The following is a 20,898-nucleotide window of genomic DNA, read 5'->3' as shown; positions in this document are numbered from 1 at the left end:
GATTCTGTTTTTTCGTGATATCACAACAAACCTTTGCCAACCTTATGCACAATCAAGCAGCTTAACATAAAGTGTTACTCGGGATTTACAGGAATCACGACGAGTAACATATCTTTCTTGTTAGAACGAACTGAGTGAATTTAAATTTGACGACTAATCTTTCTGCTTATGCTATTGACGAATTTTATACCGACGTGAGGGACAGAATCAACTAGGAAAGTTTAAGCTGGCCGTGATGCTATTGTTTAGAGTTAGTTTATATCACATGGGCAGCAAAGATCTGCACAATCAGGTTAGCGAAAATAGCAGAAGTCCTCATTTGTTACAGTCCAGTTATCTGAAGAACCGCAGTCATTAAGATAAGGTGATAGAATCAACGTTTTGGTAACCGACGGTCAACTGTATCAAGAAGAACTGATCGAAAGTTGTCTACGTAGATAAAGCGGGGAAATAATGTTTGACCAAATATCCATGTCATGATTAAAGTTCATGGCCACGGATATCACGTGTGATCAACATGCCAAATAAAGCTGATTTGGTTAAAAAGGTGGTGACTCACAACTAATTTATCCCACTATGACTGATGCACTGTATTCGTAGGCTAATCGTGAAATCCTTGGTTTTATAGGTAACGCGTTTAGTCCGCATTAAAGGAAGCAAGTTTTTTTTTAAATATTTACCTGAGGATACTCTGACTGATTGATGGTTAAGCAATTTTGTAATTTTTAGAGCAGTTGAGCATGCTAGGTTAAATCGGTGGGATTCTTCGTGTGATAAGATTTCTAGAGTTTTGACCTATGTAGATGGCCGGTCAACCTGAGCATTGCTCCGCTTACACCTAATTAATCATTTCATCTTTAGAGGTTCATTCTTCAGCTCGTCCAACAACGTCCATACCAACATGATGTTCACCACCTGTGATACCGCTGAATGGCATAGTTGTGCGAAATCTCCCAATTGGTGCTTGTGGGCCAACAGACGTTCTAGATGTAGCACTAATTATGGGAACGTGGACGTGGGGTGTGACACAACTCACGTCTTTGCAGCCCACCCTTTCCATTGGAATTTGGAAGAGTGGAACAACTTCATCGGTTGTGGCGAACTTAGTCCAGCTACCCGTCTGGGTTTGTTGGTTTATGGAACCTGGCTATCACGAAAGTCAGGAGGATCTAAGTAAACTTGTCAAATTTACCTGATTACTTTGAGACCTACCACCTGACTGTTAAATTCAAGTGAGGACCCAATGGATAAAACGAATACATCTGGTAAAAATAGTCCCAAGTATGCATGATGGCAGTTGGTTCATAAAGTTTATCATGGTTACTGTCCTGACAAATCTCAAAGTGAATGAGCATGTCCTGCTCAAGAATTTTAGTGTGGTATGCAAATGATCACCAAGAATAATTACATAGGAAATAAGACTATCTGTGGTATCTACGGCTAAAGAAGCCTTTCTCGTTCGCTTTCACGAATGCTATTTATTTGAGTCTTCTGAATAACCTTTGCATCTGGTCCTTTCACAATGAACTTGTTACTCGTATGGCCTGATTACTCAGGATAATCATGAGTCGTTGAATCGAAATCCAACGAAATGGAGAGTATTAGGCTATACCTCTGGTTTGTTGTCAAAAGTTCATGCTAACAAGAAGAACTGTCGACCGGAACTTTCAGGGTAGGTTTCAGGTTGATCCACTAGTGAGGATCTTTCAGATGTAATGTGAATCAGTAATGCGTAACACCAGCCCCTAGCTTGTTCATTCACTCGTTGGCATCTTTGACGAAACTCCTCACACCTGTTTTACCATGAACTTAGCTGAGATATGTAGGAAATGCTTAAGTGCCAGTGGTACTAAAATTTTCAGTTCCTGTGGTTCAGGTGGGGGGAGGAGGTTTTGTTGATTCTTTCTCGTAAGAGAGATAAATGGGTTTTAGGAATTTCAGGAATTGACAAAAACAGGAATTATTCATTTGGAGGGAATACTAATGGCTCAGCTGAACAGACTAAAAGGGATAATGCTCTTGAAACGCTGCGTATAAATCCTGATGATGGTAAACCCGAATAGATGTGGGGGACATGACGAAAGGAACAAAGACAGCGAATGGTACAGAATCCAATTCACTCTGGAACTTCCGTGACAATCGAAATCAATCGTTGAAAATTTCAGGTTGAAACATAAGTAAAGTGAGTGTATTCACAAAACTTCATCCTAACAGATGAAGAGAGGAACACAGGACCCCTGATTTTGAAACTCGAAGAATCATAGAGATGAATTACTGAACGTCATGGGCGGTGCCGAAATTTAAACATAAACAGTCTAGGGCATCCTTTATCTACTGGCTTGGAGGAATGTAACTCAATATAGACCCGTATGAAAAACCTATCTAGACCGCTTTTATTTCAGCAACGTTTGTTTTCCTCTGATGTAGTCATTTATGCTCTCATTGGTCAGTTCCCACGTCCACCATGTGAATTCAGTGAATCGTGAGTGTTTACATTCACTGATGTTAGCATCTGACGGACTTATCAACTGTTCCATCAGCGAAGGACAATCACTGACGAACATGGAGGTAGGTTGCGTTTGTTTTCTATAAATCGATCAGGACCTGTCTATCGCGGTATGGTTCGATTGATTCAATCCGTTGCACGCGCTTGTGTGTTTTTAAACGTTTGTTTTCTTCTTTCCCACGGGAATCGTGTTGCCGTTTCGTACTTCGCCGCACCAGACTAATTTGCAGTATGTGGTTAAAACTAGGTCCGCCAAGAAGCATTCAGCTTTCTGAAGGTTTTTTTTATCATTTCTCCTAGATACACATGGACAACATAGTCTGATTTCTACCGAACAACTATTCGTTTTTTTTGCGTAAACGGTGAATCCAAAGCGGAAGTAGCTTCAGGTGAAGAATGCTTTCATGGGGAAGATAATGTGATCAGAAAATAACGTGATTAATAGCATATCCTCTGTATGTGTGAGTACCTCCTGGTCGATATGTAAGCCTGGTGTTGAGGCAATGTTGCTCGAAATATTTTGTAAATGTGGTCGCTACCCACTAGGTAGTTTATAATTTGCCCTAGGCCTTCGGAGTAGGCAAGTAAGCTGGGTTTAGAAGGGCAGTTAGCATCTGAATTACAACAAAATGTAGAGTGCAGATCCATCGGAATAAGTCCGAAGCTAATTTAATATCAGATAGGTGGAGGGAGGCTTTCGGGGATATTTTGATGGCTATCTTGTGTTACTGTAACGATGTCTGCCTCGTGCTGTCTAATTTTTATTCATGGCAAACAACTGAAATCTGCTAATCTTACTGAGTTTGAAAACACATCCTGGACAAAAGCCATCGGCGGAGGACGAAGAGAACGCATGTCAGTCCTTAGTTTCTTACTCATTTGTTGACTCAGGAAATCCAAAACATGAATTTCAGAGAAGATATATCACCAGCTGTTTTAACAAAATAATTCCATACTTTGTAAGCAGTGAGAAGATGTTACAGCTTCAATTAAGGTTTCAGAATACATGTGAGGCTGTTCTGGGTTGAATAGCTGAGAAACTCAAAGGCCGTTGAAACAATTAGTGATTTGCGTCTAACGAGTAGAACCCACAACACATCTGTAATGACTGGCTCTCTGAGTGACGACTCTTCTGAAGGAAGACCTATACGTCCTAAGATATTTCGGTTCGAAAAAGATAACTTAATGTTTGTAGGTAGTAAGGAGACTTCGAAGTCCAAATTTGATTTGGTCACTCTCCAGGGCCGTCAAGTGTGACAGAATTGTATAGAGTTAAACTGGCAAGTACGAAGACGGTCATTCCAATCTCTTCTGAGTTTCTTCATTTCCCGCTACTGGTTGTTCCGGTCGAAGATTAAGCATCTGTATACTGTCTCTTGGATCTGCAGCACACACTGACTTAATTTCATACTAGTAACGCCTCATTCAACTCCAAACTCTTCTCACTGTCAACAAGCTTTCTTTGCATTTCGACTGTTTGGCTAGTGAGTATCTTAGACTTTCTCATCTACATTCATATTGTCTGTTTACTAACTGCATTGGTGTCTAATTTCTTGTAGCTAACATATTTCACTGAGTTTTTGTGTCAGAAATTGTTTTTGACTTCGTGTTGATTATTTCGACAAACTTTCAGCCCCAGTAACATTTAGACACATGATGTTCCACTTGTTCTGCTGTCATCAGTGGTTAAAAATGCAAGCGCTAACTAAAACCAGAGTAACTTACGCTGGTTCAATGGAGTATAGCCAGCATAAAAATTTCATCCTGTCTTCCTCATATGGTATTTTTGTTCAGTCTGTCGGCCAGGAAAGTGGTAGGCCTAGGAGGTTTGTTAATCACCTCTAGCCAAACCCGTTCTTTGAATTCCAGAAGTCTTTTATCTTACTAGTAATCACAGGTTCATTGATTTCCTCACTTCATCTTCTGACCGAATCAGCCGGTTTTGCATAGCCCAGTCAGTTGATTCACGTCTAATTATTGTTTGACTATGTATGCTGGAAAGTAAAGTTTGCATCTGGCCGGTTTAGAATTGCATGCTGCTGGTCCAGATGGTTCACGTTTCACTGTAGTGGCCAAATAGCCAAAGATTAGGGGGCCAAAATCACTGTCATGTTGGCAAGATAAAGACCATTTTGGCTTCGTGATAGAGATATATCGGATTGGTAATGTTTTAGAATATTGGTAGAATGGTGACGAAACGTTTGCAAATCAATTGCCAAGCTCGGCGAACAGATCAACAGCCACCTGATCAATTACCAATGTGTCGGATTTCTAACTACTGATTAGTTGCATCGGTCGCCTGAAAAAGTGTCTTGCTTTGTCTGGGACACATATCCCAGTTATTCATTATTCACACAATTACCAGAATAGTTATGCTATTAGAACGTTGACCAATCATACACATACCTGGTAATCATTGAAAACATCCTAAAGAATAGACGTCAACTAGTGTGGAACTCCTTCATTTCACCAGTGATTAGTCCAAGTCTTTTTATGTAAAGCGTGTTTTCCTATAGTATTCTGAAGTCGCGACAGTTGAGGACGCACCTTGTTAGTACTTTTGCTTTTATTTTTAGGTATTCATTTCTGTGCTTCAATGAATGATTCTTTTTTTCAGCTGAAACTAAACAGAGCCGACCAGCCATAACTGCATCAATTTTACTGACAAATTTATTATTTATATCCACACGTCCTTGAGGGCGACGTATTATTTGTCAGAACAGTATGGTCTGTGGAGTACTGTGGTGACAAATGATCATCTGCGTTCAGTCCTGCTTAGGAAACCATGCCAAGTCTGATAGGTTGGAGAGTCAAACGGACGCTGAAACAAATTTGGCGTATACGTTGATAACCAGCATATGTTTTAGCTATACGCATACATTGACGTTGACTACTTTGGTCATTGACGGAGCGATATCCCAGCATCACCGAATTTTGATTGTGCTAAGAGGTTCAGTTTGTTGTTTAGCTGGATACGGTCTCTATGATTGGCCTGGATGGCCTACGGATGTTGATATTTGTGCATTCTGGCTGAAAATTCAAAATTGTTTGTTAGCCTGCTTCTCGGACATGTGGCATGAGTGTGACAAACATAAGGTAAATCAGTGGAACGATGAGCTCGTGCAGTGGATTTGTTCAGTATGAAAGACAGAGTTAAAAATATTCTGATGCCTCTGTCTCTGCGCCTTTGTTGGGAGTGGTTTTTCAACAACAAGCATTCCCGATTGAATTTGAAAAGTTCCGTTGAAAATGTCACTATCAAGGGAAGTGGTTGTTATAATGAGGTGGATATATCAAGGAGAAGGAATTGCACTGCTTCGCGAACGTGAAAAAAAGTAGAGAAACTAAGAGAAACTAAGTGGGTGCTTTATAATTTTCAAAATACCGTGCACTTTATCATTCTGCTTTTCAAAAGCATAAACTTCGGTCGGTGTTGTGCGTGTGTTGTACTCCAACGAGCAATACTGCTCTTCATTCCGGTGTTAAATTTCGTAGGTGAGTAAATATTAACCAAAAGGGTCTCCATTGATCATCACTGTTTATTAGCTGAGAGTCAACTGGTTAATTTTGCTTAATAATATCTGAATTCAAACGTTTGGGATCATACAAGCCACTGTTGAGGAACCTCCTATAGTATAGAAGTGTCTGCTTCCTCGAAAAGGAGACACACTAGAAGAAAATCCGTAGAAACTAGTTCGTATTCTTGGTGGTGCTTTGAACTAGGAGGTTCTTTCGGCCTACTGGATATACTGTACAACCGTTACAATAATTTCGACTCTCTTCATGGTAATTTTTGTATTTGTGATTTGTCGTATTGGTATACTAGTATTGGAAGATCTAGAAAGTTTGATTATTCGAGTAAGCCACTTAATGACCAGACCTGACACGTTGACCATAAATTTGCTTCCCGGTGAACGACAATCGCCGATAAGAGGATTGCTGGTAATATGCAGTCGTTTTCGGGGGGTCACCAGCGCAAGAGTGAGCAATGGCATTTTACTTGGGAAGACCCGACTGACAGGCGCACCATTTGAGCTGCCAAGGTTTCCGCACACCACCGATATGAATAGATTGAAGAGTCCTTATGAATGGTTGTGGACCTCCACCGTAGCGATTACAGCAATGGCTGTCCCACGCCAATGTGAATTATTGCGAAAGATTTTTGCAGTGAGCACCTTCGGTTACCCACAAGGCTATCCAACCACAATCTCCCCAATGTATTCTCTGTAAACTGACAGTTTGACCACCAGGTGTATACCAAATTTCTGCTAGTATTGTTGTCAAGTTCGAAAACTGTGCATAAGTTAAGTGCCAACAATGATGCGCGAATTTGTTCACGCGCTGTCCAAAGTTCAAGCAGATGAGAGGTTGTTTTGTTTTCAGCTTTTCGTCTTGTTTGATACCACCGATGATCTTTAAATTTTGGGTACCGGACATGTAGTATGCCCTTAATATTATCAATTCCAGGACTCTGGAGGCTTCACAAGGAGGAGTTTACAACATTTCGTTGCATGTCCACAAGATGGCACGAAATGTCATCCAATTATTGCCCGTAATAATTGTGCTTACAAAACAGGGCCACATCAAAAGCAGAATCACAGTCTCTAACAAAACTGAGGAACGCTCAACACTTTCAATTTCGCCGTTACAAACAGAGATTGAGCAATGTGCCAGATCACATGAGAAATCTTGAAACATCAAGAAAGTGTTGTCAACATAGCGCTCTCAAATAGGTGCTGGCTGTGGGGAACGATTTATCATCTGTTCTCTAGTTGCTTGATAAGAATATTCATCACTTTTGACACCCAAAACTACTTCTTCGTTTAGGGTCTGCTTGACTGTCAATTAGGTTCGGTGTAGGTACTGATATAGCTTCAGTAGGTGATACTGGCATGCACTGACAAGTTGTGCTGAATACGGTATTTGAGGTACAGAATGCTGGATGTCGGTTTCGAGGAATAACTAGTAAAAGGAGGCCTTTGCTGTGGAGCTATTTAATGGGAAACACCAACTGAACAATTACAGACTGTTGGACAAGGAAGCAAAACTCTTGTTTATAAAAAGTATGTGTCCGTTTTCTTCTCAAACAGATCCTCCTGAACTCTCCTGGATAGTCAATGACTATCACTGAAACGTAAACGAGTGCTACAAAGCGATTCCACAAATTCCATAATAAATCTCACTTTTCAATAGAGGTGAAGCGGACTTATAAGAGAATCGCATACTACTCACATGCTTCATAAGCGGTATCCACCGTCACTCTAGGACTAAATAGGAATTAGCTGTTCCTAAACAGATGTAGTCCTACAATTTGAGTTCTGTAAATTCTTTCATTTCATTATTGTATTCATAGTAGCGCGTTTGTTGATAAGTCACCATTTGAAAGATTTGGTTTTTGAAGTTTTGTACGTAACTCAATGTGGCCCAAGTAATAGCTAGAAATAATCAACAATCTGCAGCAAGTAACGGAAAACTGCGTGCTTCTTGCTTAAAATCGGAAAAAATACAGGAATCCCTATTATTATTACCGACTTACTAATTATATGGTTGCTGCAGCATAGCATCAGCATGATTGTATTATTTGTATGAAGTTCATTAGCTGAGGTTATAATACCCTGAATCTTCTAATGACGTTTTGAAGCTTTGATTCCATGACTCCAAAATGGGCGAATTGGGGATTAATGGAATGGCTCTAGCTAAATTGGCCGGTCATCATTTTTTCCCAGTTGCTCACTGACTGACCTCTACGAGCAAGGTCAATAGGATAAAAAATATGCAAGGCAACATGCCTCGAAACAACAGCTGAATTCCCAGCCGAATTCCCCCGATCGTTTAAACAACAAAAAACAATATACTGAGGCAACATCTCCAATTCGCAGGCAGAAGTGGTGAAAACAAACATATCAGATGGGTGAGAGACAACCAAAAAACAGCCTAGGTGTATGTAGCCTACTATTAGCATAAGTGACCGAAACCTGGTTAGCTGAAAGTGTGGAGTCACGTGGAAGCCTAATCCACATAATACATGCTAGCTTGTGTAATCGGAAGTTCAACTAGCAATGAAGCAACAAATAAGCACCGCACACATGTGTGCCAAAGCCCACATATGTATACGCGAAACCTCTGCTACGTTGTTAAGACGACATTGCACCCCACTCATCGGTGCAGAGTATTTTCGAAACCATAGGCGGATCGATGCGAACGTCAAACTGCGCTGTGACTGGATCAGGAATGTGTATATGGTTTCAGAGAAGTTTTATCAGAGTTCATTGAACTGGATGGTGTGACAGTCCACGGACAGGAGCTCACTGTTCGTTTTTGATGAATGTGAACTTGTTTAAAAACGGACGTGCGCATTCATCTAATGGTAAAGCCACGGTCACTTCGATCTGTTCAGAAGAAATACTGGAAGATGAATTAACCAGGTGTTCTGTGGTTTACACCATTACACATCTTAACCGACATGCATCGAGTCTCGTTCGTTCAGGTCTGGCATCCACACACATTGTGTCACCTCGGATTTTAGTACAGTTTTATCGCTGGTCATCTTGTTCGGCGTTGCTTATGGGATATAGATGGTCACGCACCTCCTTTCACCAAAGTTACCACTGTCCAGCAGAGTACGAGACAAGCGTTCTTCTAAGCACTGTGTAAGATCTGTACATCTTAAAAATGCCCTAAAGTTCCCACGTGAAGAAATTCCCACACGAGTCCTGGTAGGTTAGATTTTTCGAAATTACAAACCTTGCAGTGATGCGAGAATGGTCTACTTAAGTAGCGACAATTCCAAAATATCAAATGTTCGGGTAGTGGGGCGCTGGGTTGGTTGTTGTTGACAGGATGTTCCATATTCCGTAAGGGCAATTTAGGCAGACTTCATTATTATCCACCGATAGATTCGAGGCCCTTAGTTTTCTTAATCCATCGCATCAATACGGATAGATGTGTCGCGATATGTTAACAGTTCTTTCATTTCTCCTAGCTACGAGACTTAAAAATACGAGTTGTGCGTACCATGTATTTGGCAACAAAGTCGAAGTGAGAAACAATTTGTGGTAAATTTAAAGTCAAGGAACCAGGACAATAACAACTGGATGAGCTGCTTCAAACTTTGCACGTACAGAGAACCGGCTAATTAAGTTTGACGGAAACTGTTTCAAAGGTTTCGGCTTTGTATGAATAAGAACACTCTGAATAAGGATTTTGTGTCAACCTGATGGCGCCTAGCAACACCGGCCTGGCAAACTTGACAGTTAGCTTACAACCCTTTACAGCGAGCTGTGCAGTCGCTAGGATGAAGTGTTGCAGTAAGTGTCCCTCCACACGCTCTGACGGGCCTCCAGTTTATTCTGGTGAGCATACTGGTAGGCTATAGTAGATAAATTCGAATGACTATATTCACACCTCTTAAAGACGATTGCCCTAGTAATATGCATGAGCCGTAGTCTTAGGGTAGAATCTAAATTACATTTAACCAGCCGTATTTAAAGTGCACAGTTAAAGTGACAGCTTTCCTATTCGCTTCTTTTGTTGCAGCCAACTCAGGTAACGAAGCGCAACAGATCTGACTGAAGCATTTTGTGTAGTCACCAACAAGCGTCATTCTCTCCCTGGCAGCAAATTCGTAGAATAATGTTTTAACTAAAATTTACGTGTATGTCATTGGTACAAGGCCAGATAGTGACAACTCAAAGTAGATTTCTTCGTGGACTAGATCTACCAGATCTACTAGATCTTGCCAGAACAAAAGAGTTTTTGAAGGGTCGATTTCCTAGACTATTCCTGCTCTCTTGATTTTCAATTATCCGAAGAGGTCGTTCGGCATATTGAACAGATTCCACATACAGCTACTTATGAAAACCGATTTCCTTGAATTGTTTTTATCAAATCAGGAAGTTAGTCTTCGGATAGGTTTGCCTTCCCTATCCCAAAGTGACCAAGCGAGAACCACACCAATGACACTGAATAACTAATTCGTGTGAATGTAAGGAGGACTCTAGTTTTCAATAGTGTAGCTCAGATTCTTCATGTCTTGCAAATTTTTCCACTCTTCTTTAAAATAGGGAAAACCTCTGAATGATTCAAAGCATTTTGCCTCATTTATACATCTCATGAGGACTTATGGGAATAGCTAGAGCTGCTGTTTCAGTTTACTTGAGGAACACATTTTGAAGAACTTTCTTTAACAGTAGTTCCGAAGTCGGTTATTTTGTAGAAGCCACTGTCTTTATTAGTTTTCTAGGTAATCTCCCCTGGTGGGAAGCTTTCATTTAGACAAGCTCTTCATCTATGGGACCTCCCATTTTGGATCAGCACTGGTCAAGACTTTAAATCATCTGTTATTGTCGCTCTATCATAAAGTAGCATCCTTTCTCGCATTTACAAGTTTTAACGTGCTTTCATCCATTCCGTTCTTTGTCTTGAATCTCGTTCGGATGAAGCCAGATGGTTTTCCCTCGAATTATATATTTAATAATTGCTTCGTCAGGATGCAACAAATCATACACCCAAAAGCACGGTTGGATGGAAGGTTGGTCTAAGTAATCCATTCTTTGTGTCTGACCAAGTGAGTGGTAACTTGTCGATGGTTATCATGTGGTTTTGTGGGTGACGGTGAAGAGCACAGCAAGGCACATTTTACGAGTCACAAAGCTTGAAGGGATGACAGTAATATTGTATGACACGCGACACGCCTCAGCGGATCGTCATTCTGAAAAAAAAGGATTTTGAGAGATCTAAGGTGTTTAGATAATTCCGACGATCATTTCATTGGGGTCTATAATCTTTGATCTGAATGTATGAATTAAACTTGACGGAAGCTTCACTGTGGATAATCAAAGCGATATTTCTAGCCAGCATCTTGACGACTGACATGTGACTCGAGACTCGTATATGCATGTTGTGTATGCATCATAATATCATCATCGTCATCAGCAGCACATCAGCGTTTGCCCCTGGTGCTTTGCTGCCGTACATTCAAACTTTATTTAAAATCACTACCGTAGAGAAATAAGAGGGATTTGTTATTAACCTAAAACACTCATTTTGAGGGACCTGCAACTTCAGACACCTAATCAAACACCATGGAAAAAAGTGGCAACATGACGAGGTCGATTAGCATTCTTGCAGCCTCTCGTATCATGCAATGAAAGGACCTCATCCTGGACCTCATCCTGTGATAGCTTATGCACCTCTCTTCTAGGCCGTCAGAAACAGCACTCCTCTCAGTAAACGCTGATTTGGCGTGCGCAGTGGATGACCACCGCTACTTTTAGCGTTGGGCACATTCTTTTATTAAAGTTTCTACAGCGCAACAAAACGCTCGTTTTCCAATTGTCTGGTTGTAGAATACCTGGCACAAGCTTACATGAGCTATGATTCTAGGACAGTTGTTGTCGAGAGCCTGAAGAGATTTCAGTTCTTCTGTTTGCAATAGCCATTTCTCACAACCATATAAAAAAACAGCCTCTACAGTAGCATGATACACACATCCTTTGAGTTTCAGGGCTTTGCCACCACCGGGGTTCCAAGCCTTGGAGATTCGTCAGTTTGCCAACTGTATTTCGTGAGTATGAGCTAGTGATTAGGTGCCCAAAACTGCCGCCATGCATCACTAACTTAATCCAGTCATAGTGTAGTCAGCGCGCACCTGGTATGTAAAACTACTGAGTTCGTAATGTGTCCGAAAAACAAAAAAAACCGTATACATGAGCGAATAACGCACTCTGACATTAGGTTGATGATTAGTAGCTTCTCATACGATCAGGGCGTTCATTCTGAAACTTTTTAGTAATGAGACCACTTTCATGTCACCTTAGGACCTTGACATGTGTGTGGTAAATACTGACGTTTGATTGTCATAAGAACGTGAAACTATGCTCCACATAATGAAGTAATTTCAGAGAATTTAAACTATTTAGGTCACATGCGCCACAAACACAAAGTAAAACTACTCTTGCAGCTGCTTTTTATGCACGGCTATTTATCTCCCGCGAAATTTGCAGTTGACACCACATATAAAGTTAGTTCGGTGAGCGTGGCTCGGACTTTGCTAATTTTTGCGGTTCTTTGTCAGCCAGCTGATCAACGGTCTAAAGCTCTTGAATTTGAAATTTCAAAAGAATACAAGGGAATTGAAAACTTTATAGAAGGATCTTGCATGTTTAAACGACGGAGCGGATTGTCTGGACCTTTGGCCATGGAATAACAAGGCAATGTAGTTCACATAAATCAAATGCAACCAATCTTTCTCTGGGTGCCATTTCGATTTCTAGATTTCCAGTCCCTAGAGTGTGCGTTATAACAACATGAAGTATATTAATAAAGTCTAAGGCCACGTTTTTTTGTTCGGATACATTTAGAGATGCCACTCTATCAACAAACTTTAAGGTTCATTTTAATTCATGGAAACGGATTTTTGGTCAGTGGCGCTCAAGTGAACAGGGGATCCATACATCTCTATGTGGTCGTAATCCTGCCTGACGCTCTCGAATTTGGGTCCCGCGTACCAGATTCGGTAGGTACAATATGGGAAAGCTACCAGCCATGTTACAGGAAACATGAGATTGCGGGATTTGTAGAATTCACATTCAAATCACTCTACCTTGACCAGCCGTCCTCCTGTTCTGACACAATTATTCTGGTAGGCCCACATCAAGGGAGGGAAGTATTGGACTCGAGTTTCCCTCTTATTAGGGCTCATCAGCGGTGCGTATCCTTACCTGTGCCGAACTTTGAAGTCCTTGTTATATCGTTTCATCGTCTGCAGGAAGGTAAGAAATTTTGGACGTTGGACAAGAAATATGGGCTTGTTATGGGTACCTCATCCTGGAACTTCGAGCCCAAGACCTGAACCCCAACCGTTATGGTAGCAAGACTTAGTCCGAGATTGTAGGCAGTAAAGCATTGAATTTTGACTATCAATGCCAATACGCATAACAGGTGCTTTTTCAGCTCAACCGATCCTTTGCTTATTGAATTTTTTTGAGGAGGCTGGATAATAGGCCAGTGATTTATTTCACACTCCCTGGTGTGTGGTCTTTAGTAGTCGTCTTCCCCGAGAGAAATTCCTCACTCATCTTACATTCCCGTTACTGCGGATCAATGCCAGTCTACTCCACACACTGCCCCTTGCTACAATCCCTTGCCGTATGAGCGTCTGGCGAATTTCCCATATCTTGGCTCTCTAACATGGCTGGAAGTTAACAAATTGAGTTATGACCACTGCGGCGGTATGATTAGGGCCTGTGTGTCACCGAAATTCGGAAGCTTAAGGTCGATATATATATATCGCACTGATGATGTCACCTCGATTGGTGATGAAACGTTTGCAACCAAATTGCCCAGCTCAGCGAACAAGCCAACGACCATCTACGCCACCTGAGCTACCGACATTCTCCTCTATAGAAAACTTGTAACCGTTCTGCCTTGTGACAAAGTACCTCCCATATTTCCGTTCGTTTATTTTACCTTTTCTGGCTTCTAGCTTAGTCATGTTGAGATTTATGAGGCATTTTCTTGCTATTTTCGCCGTTTCCACGAATGCTTTACAGCGCTTTTGCGATCCACCAGTTGGGGGATTCGACTGACTTATTCATATCAGTGTGCAGTGTTTTGTTTCGCTTTACCATTCAGACGTTTTGTTTGCTGTTGACTAGACGTTGGAGCTTCTACCGGCATTGTGACCGTTTGGTGTATGTTGTTGCACGTGCTATTGAAAACCTCATGGAAGTATACCCCTGCACTGTTGTACCCTTCTGTGGAATGTATCTGATGTGCTATTGTTCATGTTCATTGATCACTGTGAAGATACTCTGCTCTAGCCCGAACCCAAAGGCCTAGTTTACTTTGGGGCGAATAGGATCACATACACCAGTACAAGTTGTGTCCCGGGTAAATTGAAGAGCCTAAAGTTGAATGATATTTTGTTGGTGTTCCAAGAGGCCACAATACATAACTTTCTGAAGGGAGCCCTAAAAGACCAGCTGTGCTCCCCTCATAATCTGTCAAACACTGTCTTTTGATTCAACAACCGGAGACGGACGGCCAACGTCATTAATTAATTGTGTGTGGGGCTTTCAGAATTAGGATGATTTCACTAATTCTGGCCGCTAATCCTAGCCTATTTCTATGTAAACTACTCTGAGGACCAGTTTCGGAAGTCATATGTCCAGCTTACTATCTTAGTACTCGCCGACAGACCATTTAAAACGAACGTTACCAAAAGCCTGTGCGGTTGCATTGCATGTCTGTGCGAAACACCAACTATGGGAACCTCAAATTGCGTAGCATTCCTTTCTTGCGCGGATGGACATAGGTTTGCATCCTATCTCCCGCGTTAAACTTACCTGTAACCGTATGGCTCTCGGTTGAGTGGTCCCAATTCCCGGTCCAACTATTCCTCAAGATCAACACCAAAAGAAGGGGAACAGTGGATCAGCTCTTACCCGAGTTCATCAATGTCCTCTGTAGTATCGTGGATTTAACCTAGGACCACTGACACACTGCTACTGCTTGACAAACCTGAACTGGCAATTCTGCACAGGAAAACTGCTTGTAATTTGAGTGATATGATTGATAGCTCTCTAGATATAAGCATAAATTTCCGATGATTCTCCTGAAAAAATCAATGACTTCACCATACGTGACATTTAAAAATGTTGCAATGTTACTACGTTTTGAGTAGAATTTCTTTGATCGCGCCGAATCACCAGAGTGACAAAAAATATAGGCCAGCGGTTTTCTGTTGGCTGAGTGGAAAATATGGCTGTGTGTGATAATTGCTGAACAGGAGGCTTCTGTCGAAAGCACAAAATCCAAACGGACAAGAATCCATGCGACTTCACGATTCCCCACCTCAATTGTTCCGACAATTACTAACCCACACAATCCACCATCACATTCACATCAACCAAGAACTTTTAGTCGCCAGTCAACATTGACTTAGCTTGCTGTTTGGAAGAGTAGATATTCTGCTACGGAACCCGACCAACTCACATGAGTTAACTAAGTTTCTGTTTAAAAACCGAAAGACTGTCTAGTAATCAATCCAATAACTGAATGCCTAACTTTCTGAAGAGGCGTCTCGATAGATTGCATGCTTTCCAAAAAAACTGAGAGTATAGTATTGATTCGCCAGACTTCGGCGATTGGTCGAAACCGGAATAGTAATACTGGCGAAGTTTCAGGCTGGTTGTACGCAAAGACTCCAGTGTCTTTCACTGAAATTTGCTTACCGTAGGGTAAGCAAGATATGACTGTCCATTTTCCATTACTATGGAAGGTTAACATCATTAGGAAACCATTCCGTTGTTCGGATTGTACTCCGTCAACCACCCATTTTAAGATCCCTTTGTTTTCACCCATTTCTTTTCTTTTCGAGTACGACGGGAGCCATTTTTACTGCTGCAACGATTCATAGTCTGCTAAGTTGCATACCCATTGCCTTATGCACCATTTACTCGTTTGAATCTTACAGACTGGGTCATATATTCCTGTTAGAGGGTTCCCATGTTCAGGGCACGTTCAGAATGTCTGAAAGGTTCTTGAAGACGTCGAAACTTTGGTTTGTCTAAGTTTTCGTGTCAGTGAGATTCGTTTTTCGTACACAGCGTGAATAAAAGGCGGTAGGTTATTTTGTTACGAAGTCAAGACTGGTCAAGGATTTGTTTCAGTTATAACAAATCAAGTACTAATGAAGGTAAAAATACGAATAAAAGTAAAACTGACTAGAACATCTTTTTTATTAAAACAGAGGTCACAATATGTGGATTTTGCAATGCTTCTCCAGCACCATGTCTAAATGTCGAAGAACCAGGTCTGCTTTTTTCAGTAACAATCTTTAATGGAAATGGAAGCAAAATGGGAAAGGAAGAGTAGTCTATCACGGATACGCGGAATTCCTACGCCTTCAAATATTCATAAGGCCAAATGACAGCAGGCATTCCGTTGGCTCACCATAAGCAGAGTTGTATGGACCTCATTCTGGAAAGTCTGTTTGTGAATATAACAGGCAACTGTACCGTAAACTTGAAGACTCTTCAGGAAACACTGCATTGCACCAGTTCGCCAGCAAAGCGACCACTCACTGTGATTTAGGCGCACATGACCCAACCTAACCAATAACCCCCTGCAGTATGATTTTTTTTACACTAAATCGCATTTTAGCTTGATATTCAATATTAGCCTGACTTTTCACTTGGTGCTATTCAGGCCGTTGCCTCCAAAAACCGTCGTCCGTACCCACAAACCGCTTGGAAACTGATTCACTGTGAACGCTTTTTCATTGGACACAAGATTCGACATTAGTCGGAGATCATCTGTTTCATCTAGTTGTCGCGTGTTTATTCGGACAGTCGAATGCGGTATTTGGTCCAATCACTTTACCTACACTTGCCGTCGCACTCGGTAGCGTTATGCTACTTAAATAAGCGATGGACGTAAACTCAGTTGTCACTTGTTGTCTGGAAACTTTGAGCAAAGCCTAACACTCTACGACACATAACTGTTTTTTTTTAATTCTAAAGCTGCGATGGATTGATTCCAAGTGTTACAGTCACCTCTCTGTAACTTGGGACAACTTGTGTGACAGTCAGTTGATTGAGTCACTAACCCTATGGATCTCCTACTACAGCATGCACACGTTGTTTTCTTTTGTATACGCCAAGAGAATGTATACAAAATGGCTTGTTATTCGAGGGTTTCACATTTGGTAAGGAATGGTGTAATTTTAATCGTCACTGCGTCCATTCTTCTAATGCATAGTCTAGTAACCACCAAGATGCAAAGAGCTTCTATGTATGTGGGGTTTTACTTTGACGCAACATATTTGATTTTGAGACTATAAAGCCTCTGGACAGTAAGACACCTCGAATTATCCTGGAGCTTAATCTCACCAGTGATGAGTACATTGAACAGATAAATATTTCATTTTGAAAATATTTTCATACGTGTGACTAGTAGTGGATACTTTGCGGTGTACAACAAGTAATGATAGCTCAACATCCTACAGCCAGTGATAATCATATATAGGGTAAGCACAAGGCCTCACTGCGGACAAGATTTTTCTATGTGATGTTTGACTTGTTGAGTTTACTATCTGCTCTTGGTTGGGATTTCCTTTCCACATTCGGAGATCCATTTAGAGTCCGAAACTTAGTAATGCGGTTCACTCAGCCTATCCATTACATTCCCTTTATGACGAGGACATCCTTTTGGTACTCATTAAAAAACACTTTAGCATTGTAATTACCGCCAAAGAGACATCAGACGCTTGATTTGGACACGTGATCTACTACAAGAGACGCACACTGGTGTTTGCATTTGCGAATGTAGTCCTGTCTTGCCACAATTTCCAACTCTCCTGTGCATAGACGCTAGGATTTATGGCTACACCATAAAAGCTCCGGTTCACTACACCAGTTGTTTTGAAATTGGAAACCTCTAATGCGCACCACTTCTGAATTCTAGCGATAAGGAATTTTACAGCTTGTGAACCAGTCTTTTCATCCCTGACCAGACTTAGATATTTCTTCATTTCTATGGATTTATTGTTCCTGTCGGCGAATCTATATTGGAGGGTTACTCACTCCTCAAGCGATGTTATCTGTTGTTTTATTTCGGATACGTATATCTCGGTACTGATGATGCTTGCTTGTGTTGCACTGAACTAAAGCTTTTGGTTATTAGTCTAAAAACTTTCACCCACGCTGACTGCACATCCATTTCTATGTTGCTGAGACCCATCCACGATGTGTGCTTGATAGGCTTTCGAATGAATAATTATCCCCCTTCAGTAACATGACGGGTAATCTTCACTTGTAGTTTCTGTTAACGTTGATTTTACTTCCGACCAGTTTCGATGTCTTCTCCAGGCAAGTGTAACACACAGTGCGATATAAGGTCAATCTAAGTTATGTAAAAACACTCAATTTCATATTTCGTTGTTTCTTCAGACTATGTACAGCATGTATCTTTTTGGTGTAAGTCTTCATAGATCGCTTCACGCTTAACCTCCGTGCTACCCGAAAATATCGTTTTCTCTGTGAACTTCAAGTGCCTTTTATGTGTCATTCACGTCATGTTATTTGCGTAGCAGAAGCTCAAACTAAGTGACTTTGCATTGAACTCAGTGTTTTTTTCCAAAGAACTTGACGTAGAAATATAGCAGGACCATTTCAGGTCAACAGAACTGTTAGGTGTCTTGCAAGCTCAATTCTATACGTTTGGCAGGAATAACATATAACTGGTGGATGAGTAGCCGTTAAGTAATTTTGGATGTGCGTCTGGGTTGTCGAACAGTACGGAGAAACCGAAGGAAGAGCGGGCGGTGTCAGTTCATGAGTTACTTGAAGGTTCTGTAAAACAGGCGTTTGCGAGCGACAGTCTCTGAGTCATCAGAAATTTTAGGGCTATATTCAACGGAAATCTGGAACGTAGTTCATAGAGAGAAGTTAAGCGACGAAGAATGAGAAACCCGTTTGTGTATTGAGTATGTTAACATATAAATACACTTCGGATTCTGTAAAAGCTCAATTATTTTCAATTCCACAGAGTTGCAGAGGCTTGCTGGATCCACCTATTTAGCATAGGAGAAGCTAAGAGAATAGAAAGCATTCCGTCTGGAAACGTCTATTATTTTTACCAGTAATTTCCTTGGAATACGCACTGGTTTGTAGATCCAGACAAATACGCTTATCGCATCTAAGCCAGACAGCCCAAACGAAGACCCTCCGAAATCAATACTGGAGATAATAGATTTGGTTGTTACTGTTTGGGGCTGCGTTTTAATGGGTAGTTATTGGGTGAGAGAACAATGGCCACATATTTTATGACTATCCAGGAGACAGTAAAGGGCATCAAAGAGAAAACAACAAATTGTTCATTACTTCCATCCGCCTTTTGTCACGGTAAAAATTTTCAGACATTTTTATCAGGAATCTGAATTCCGGATTTGGTTGTTCAACCATCTCTCCGCCACCTGTTCACCTCTTCCCGAATGACAACATCCTGGTTTAGTTTTATCCCCCTCCTACATTTTGCTTGTTTCACTCAATCAATTTACTTTCAAGAATACGTAGCCTTTTCTCTGCTCAGTCAGAATATCCATCTCGTATGATGGCAAAATTCATTTGTGGTTGGTGCTGACTCCGTAATATTTGTAGTCTCTTGACGATGCAGGTTAATTTGCATACGGACACATTGGTTTTGCATATATGTGGGCTGGACTAATACGCCTAATTTTTCTGCTGTCTGATTACCACTCAGCTATTCAGTAGGTCACAATATTAGCTTTAATTATTCCCAATCAGCTTAAAAATGTCGGCGGAAGTTTCCGGAAAATTGGAATATAACAGTCAATTCCAGACGCAGGTCAAGCGCTTTTCGTTGGTTTTGGTTAACATCCAAAGGAATTTGCCTTTCTTGGATCACCGTGATCTGATTCTCTTTTGGACCGCTTTGAACAAGCTTTTTTGATGCTCACGAGGAACATAGCTCAAAAAAGTTGTGTTTACTTGTGACATGTGATAGTTCGTATTTTAAAGAACCCCATCCCCGTTTCAAGGTTGATTAAATCTAGTCTGTCTTCCTTAATGCACCTTGAGGCAATGACGCTTGGAACCGCTGTTTTGGCTCGCGCAAACCCGGGTAACTGTGACCTAATCCGACACAATGAAACCGGACTGATCTTCCGTTCACCTCAAGTAAGCCATCCTTCGATTATCCTATATATGTTCAGACGGAACTATGATTGTTTTAAACCGTAACATACATTTGAGGAGTGGTTTTCCATCATCAAGTATACCAACGTAGCACAAATTCGATGTATGCCGTTAAACTACCAGATTATACCCTATTCGGCGTTTATATCTGAGTGTATTTACCATGAGTGGCGTGGGTTATCTGCATCCAGAGGTTTAGATATCAACAGCAATTCGTATTCCCAGTGATCTCCTACAAAGTCCCCTCTGGCTTTCAGTGCCAACCATTACGACCCTTTGGTTAGAACCACGGTAAAGCTGGCTAAAACTGAAGCTTCTTCTGACCTCTTCTGAACACGCACAGAGCTTATTCACATTTCAGACCATTTCATTCCATAAATATAAAGTCAGCGATAGTTCAGCCTGAGATTGGTTGAGCAGTACACTCTCGGAGGCAACAGAAGAGGTATTATATGAGATTTAAATTGTTAACAAGGCATAATAGAAAACCCTTTATAAGAATAACAACAATCAAGTTTGACACTGTGTCTACTGCACTAAACAGCAACTTTCACTGCCGTCATAGAACAGCGAGAGTGTACGCTATCAGGACCAAGTGCCTGTAGGTGTATTAGTGTTCTCTATTTTTAACAACAAAAGCCACTTGATAAATCAGAAGGCTAGAAAGCGACA

General features: G+C 41.1%; 1 protein-coding gene across 1 annotated transcript in view; it reads left to right on the top strand.

The window, feature by feature from the left end:
- The window catches only part of T265_04022 (hypothetical protein), a gene marked incomplete at both ends in the record, with an annotated part of 88,034 nt that overhangs the window by 47,489 nt on the left and 19,647 nt on the right, over nt 1–20,898 (top strand). The window contains 2 exons of the mRNA XM_009168640.1: nt 2,451–2,568; nt 20,110–20,208. Of these exons, the coding sequence (XP_009166904.1) occupies nt 2,451–2,568; nt 20,110–20,208 (217 nt within the window). The remainder of the gene's footprint in view (nt 1–2,450; nt 2,569–20,109; nt 20,209–20,898) is intronic.

Source organism: Opisthorchis viverrini (genome assembly GCF_000715545.1).
Source record: "Opisthorchis viverrini unplaced genomic scaffold opera_v5_62, whole genome shotgun sequence".
Taxonomy (NCBI): domain Eukaryota; kingdom Metazoa; phylum Platyhelminthes; class Trematoda; order Opisthorchiida; family Opisthorchiidae; genus Opisthorchis; species Opisthorchis viverrini.
Note: the sequence above shows the minus strand (reverse complement) of the source record. Positions and strands in the feature narration are given on the sequence as shown.